We start from the raw sequence: 5191 nt of genomic DNA, 5'->3' as shown, positions 1-5191 counted from the left end.
CTCAGGGACCCACAGAAACAGCAATGTGAGGCTGAAAAAGAAAAGTGGCTAATTAAAAACAGACTGAATATGTTCTTCCCTCAGATGTGCTTTGGAGATACCCAGACATCTGCATGCTGTCTCTTTAATTCCGTACCCAAATTTTAGTCTCCAACCTCACTAAGATTATACTATATCAGTGCAGAAGAAAATCTTAAAAATCTCCTCCACTAATACTGATGGAAAGCCTCACGGTACACACAAAGAAAAAACCTGTAGCAGACACAAAAAGGATAAAAAGAAAACAATTCAAGTCTATTACTCCAAAAACTCCATCACATCACAAAGGAAGACAGCATGAGAGAAAGAAAGGAATGAAAGAACTACGAATAGAAAACAATTACAAAATGGCAATGCTATATCATTCCTTCTTAGTCCTTTTGCTGATCCATCTCCCTGGACAGACACCTGCATGTCCCAGTCCTCTGGGCTCAGTTGTGTCCTCTGTCTTCAGTTTCCACTGTCTCCTCCTAGAGGACCCCTCAGCACTCAGAATCACGTACCACAGAAGTGCTGATGTCCCAGGATGTGGACCGCTAGCCCTATAGACACCACGCCCTCAGAGGCTCAATTCACCTGAGCATTTCAGTTTGGTACCTCACTCCCCACATACAGGGTGGGGCAAAAGTAGGTTTATAGTTGTGAGTATGCGAAACACAGATTTTATTCTTGTATTTTTCATTACTGATTGTATAATTGTCCATTAAGCAACTGTAAACCTACTTTTGCCCTACCTTGTGTTATCCATCAGGAAGTACTAACCACTCACCCTGACTGTGGCCCCAGACCTTCCTAATCTACTCATAGCTCTGCTCACCATCCTGTTCAAGCCTACCCATCTCACTCCCAGACCACACCAAAGGCACCTGAAGTTTCCTGCATTTACAGTTGTTTTTGAGTGCTTGTTGGGACTGGGTCCTTCTCCTGACGCCTGGACAAGCCCACATGTACAGTGTGGATTTGCCCTAATGGAAGGGTACAAAAGTCACTCCTATGATGCACACAGTAACAAAGGAAATGGATATTCTTAAAAGGAGTTTAAGAATCCCTGGGTACTACTCTTGACCGCTCTGGAGGCCCTTGTTCAAGAGAAGATCAATTCCTAACTCATCCAAGTGGGGAAAGAAGGAAACGTGTGGGGCAAATCCCCCAGTTAACCTCCTACCAGGTGTGGTTCTGGTACCTTTCCTGTACAGAGAACTATATGGAACACAGACACCCCTCCAGGTAGAACACCAAGGACTACTCTTTATAGACATGCCCTGGAGGACCCACCAGGTACTTCCAGTCTTGCACACTGCCCGCCCCCCCCCCCCCCCCCCCCCCCGCCCACACACACACCTTTAATCCAAGAATATGCATGGGAAATACAAATCTGATCCTATCAGTTCTCTGCCTAAAACTTTTTGGAAATGTCTCTCACTCACAAAATGAAACCCATGCTCCCTACAGTGTCCTGTGTGATCTTCTCCCACCTGCCCTTGTGACCTCTTCACACCTCATTCACACCAGGTACCCCCTAGCTTTGCTCAAACAAGCCCAGCTTCCACCCCCTGAGGCCATAGTTCCTGGGGTGCTCTCTGAGGACTCCTCTACCTGGCTCTCTGCACCAAGGACAGTGGCTCTCTGCATCAAGGCCATCTCACTAACACAGTCTCTCTCCCACCTATCACTCAGTATCCTCATGGTTCCTATCTCACCTTATGCCCTCCACTAGCAAGTGTCTGGCACAAAAAAAATACATCTAATAAATACCTATGGATAAAGAACCAGGAGCTGCAGGAATCAGAGGGCCAAAAGGACCAAGAGACAAGGGTTGGAGACCAGTCTTAGAATATACTTGGTGGACAGCACTTGCCCGAGAAGCTGCCATTTCATTCTTGTTGGGCATCTAGTGGCTGGTGAACTCAGTCCTGCCCTGTGGTCATGGCTGAGGCAGCTAGGACCTGTGTTACAAAGCAGGGACAGCCTGAGTGGCTTCCAGACTCTTACCCTTCCCAGGACTTTTCCCATTTTGTGTAGGTTATCCAATTTGTTGGTATATAATTTTTCACTTTTACTCCCTTATAACCTTTAATTACTATAAGATTGTTTAGAATGTGCCCTCTTTCATTTCTGATTTTAGTTACTTGAGTTTTCTTTAGTTTTAAAATTTCATCTTAGAGATTTACCAATTCTGTTTGATCTTTTTGAGGAATAAATTCTTAGTTTACTTGATTATTTTTCAATTCCCTTATTTGTTCATCTCTGCTATAATCTCTACTATTTCCTTTCTTTTGCTAGATTTCGGTTTAGTTTGTTGTTCTTTTTATAGTTTCTTTAGGTGTAAAATTACCTTGTTGATTTGAGATCTTTTCTGTTTTAAAGTAAGCATTTCAAGCTATAAATTTCCCCTCTGACACTGCCTTCACTCCATTACATAGTTATTTATATGTTGTGTTTTTTTAATTTTTGCTGTCTCAAGAAATATTTTCTTATTTCCCATGTGGTTTCTTCTTTGAGCTATTGTTTAAGAGTTGCTTTATATCCACCATTTCTAGATTTTTCAGTTTTTCTTCAGCTACTGATTTCTACTTGCATTTTATTGTGATTAAAAAATAATTTGTATAATTTTAATCTTTTAAATTTATTAAGACTTGTTTGTGGCCTAATATATGGTCTATTTTGGAAACTATTCCATATACACTTGAGAAAAATGAGTATTCTGCTATTGTATGCTAAAGTTTACTGTATATGTCTATGTTTAATTGGCTTATATTTTTGTTCAAGTCCTCTATTTCCTTATTGATCTCTGGTCTAGTTGTTCCATCCATTATTGACAATGGGATATTGAAGTCTCCTGGTGGTACTGGAGATCTCATTCTTCAATTCTGTGAGTGTTTGCTTTATATATTTAGGAACTCTGATGTTGAGTGCATATCCTCTATAATAAAAGGGTAATATGCAAATTGACCCTAACAGCAGAATGACTGGGAATGACTGGTCACTATGACACACACTGACCACCAGGTGGCAGATGCTCAATGCAGGAGCTGCCCCCTGGTGGTCAGTGCACTCCCACAGGGGGAGCTCTGCTCAGCCACAAGCCAGGCTGATGGATGCCAGCACAGCGGTGGTGGCGGGAGCCTCTCCTGTCGCCTCAGCAGCACTAAGGATGTCTGACTGCAGCTTAGGTCTGCTCCCTGCTGGTAAGTGGACATCCCCCGAGGGTTGCCGGGCTGCCAGAGGGATGTCTGACTGCCAGCTTGGGCCTGATCCCCTAGGGAGCGGGCCTAAGCCAGCAGGTGGACATCCTCCAAGGGGTCCCAGACTGCAAGAGGGCATAGGCCGGGCTGAGGGACTCCCCTCCCCCGGAGTGCACAAATTTTTGTGCACCGGGCCTCTAGTATGTTGATAATTGTTATATGTTCATGGTATTAGCATAGCCACCTCTGGACACAGAAGCCAGAGCAGGAACTTCAGGGCTGCACCAGACTAAATGGAAAGAAGCCATTCTAAGATAACTTGTGCCGGTTCTGGCCAGCAGACCCTGAGTGACAGATGAATAGATTACTCTGACACACATTTCTGTGAAAGAGAGGCTAAGGGGCTGGTTGGAAGGAGGCACCAAAACAGCCTCGATTGCTTGTCTCCTTAGGCTTTTATTGTAACAACAGCTTGAACTAAAATTAACCTCTAGATATAATCAGCAGGGTAAGTATCCTTGAGAAAGCACATATGTCTGCAAGGTCATGTCTAAAAGATTTATCATAAGATTCCAGCAAAACACCCAGGGGCTCGGACTTGTTTGGAAAAATCAAGGCAGGGGCTGCTGCCTTTGGCAAGGTCGCCCTAAGAGGCCCCTAACCTTTCAGAGAATCCTCCTTACAGACTTTCTAACCAAATCCTGTGCTTCCCCACAAATTTGTACATTAATCTCACTATTTTTACTCCCACCTTAACTGGCATAATGGCTTTGTTCCTTAAAAAGCTTGCCTAGTCAGAAGTCTCAGTGTTACCTGCAGATCATTTGAGGTACTTTTTACACTTGGAAGTATTTTCCTGCATTCTGCTGTTTGCCTGAAAGTATGGGCTCTGAAGGACCAGGGGAAACACAGTGTGTCTCATCATTTGGGAACACTTCAGTGCTGTAGAAGGACTGAATGCAGGAGAGACGGTTCCAGCTCAGAGCCTCACTCCTCAACAAAAGCACTTGGTTCATCCTCAGAAATTCACATTTCTCACTGCTTCTGACAGCATGGTAGTCCTGACCCCCAAGGCTCTCCTCTGTGGTCCTGTGGATCCCAGGGCTCACCTCCCAGCCAGTCCCTCACCCAGGCCTCCTTGACACCACAGGACACCCCAGCAAAATGCTCTTCGGCAGGAGCAAAAGACAGATACATAGTCTTACCCTGAGCCAATGTGGAAGCAGAATTTCTTCTTACTGATTCTTTCAAATATGCAAGTACTTTAGTGCCATTGTGAAGCACGAGGTTGGCCTCACTCAGATCAATTTTCATTTCCGATGATAAGGTCTCATTTTGTGAATTTACATGTACATCAACCACAGGTTTATTCACCCAGGAAAGTGCATCTGGTAGGTGAGGGCTCTCCTGTGTTCAAAGGCTACACAGTACTTTGTCTAAGTCCTCTTCCTGCACTTTTGTGAGGCAGGTACCCAGAGTCCCTCTTCTACCCCATGCTGTGTTCTCTGATGCAGGGAGCCCAAGGACATGCCTGTCTCAGTCTGTGGAAAGTCTTCAATTGATCTTAATATGAATCTATTTGAGAATGACTCAGCAGTGACAAGCCACTCATAAAGATTGAGGTCAACTTTACTTATGGATCCAATATTTACAAAGCCCTCCCAGGAAAGCCAGCCTGGAAGGAACCTGACATACAAGATCCCAGCCCTAGGTGGTCAGGAAGGTCACTTGCTGGCAGGTCAGGAACCTCAGCAAATTTTGGAGTGGACGTTGAGCATCATGGAAGACGCAATACATAGAGGTAGGGGAAGTTTAGGCCAAGTAGAAGATGAGCAGTGTGCAGGTCAGCCCCTTGCAGAAGACCACATAAGAGTAGGTGGTGGCCAGGCACGAGAGCCAGACAGCCATACCCTACAGATCCGCCACCATGTAGACTCCATTCCGCCACCCACCTGCCAGGCACCCAT

The 5191-nt window shown here is 44.9% G+C and overlaps 1 protein-coding gene across 1 annotated transcript; it reads right to left on the bottom strand.

The window, feature by feature from the left end:
- Nucleotides 1–4001: 4001 nt before the first annotated feature.
- On the bottom strand, nt 4002–5191 carry FAM220A (family with sequence similarity 220 member A). Its single transcript, XM_070417026.1, is given in 4 exon segments — nt 4002–4099; nt 4102–4163; nt 4165–4673; nt 5177–5191. Coding segments are annotated over 4 exon segments (684 nt in total).

This window comes from Myotis yumanensis, unplaced genomic scaffold, assembly GCF_028538775.1.
Source record: "Myotis yumanensis isolate MYYU_CA2020_CCGP unplaced genomic scaffold, mMyoYum1.0.hap1 SCAF_5, whole genome shotgun sequence".
NCBI classification, from domain to species: domain Eukaryota; kingdom Metazoa; phylum Chordata; class Mammalia; order Chiroptera; family Vespertilionidae; genus Myotis; species Myotis yumanensis.
The sequence above is the reverse complement of the archived record's forward strand: the minus strand, read 5'-3'. Positions and strand labels throughout refer to the sequence as shown.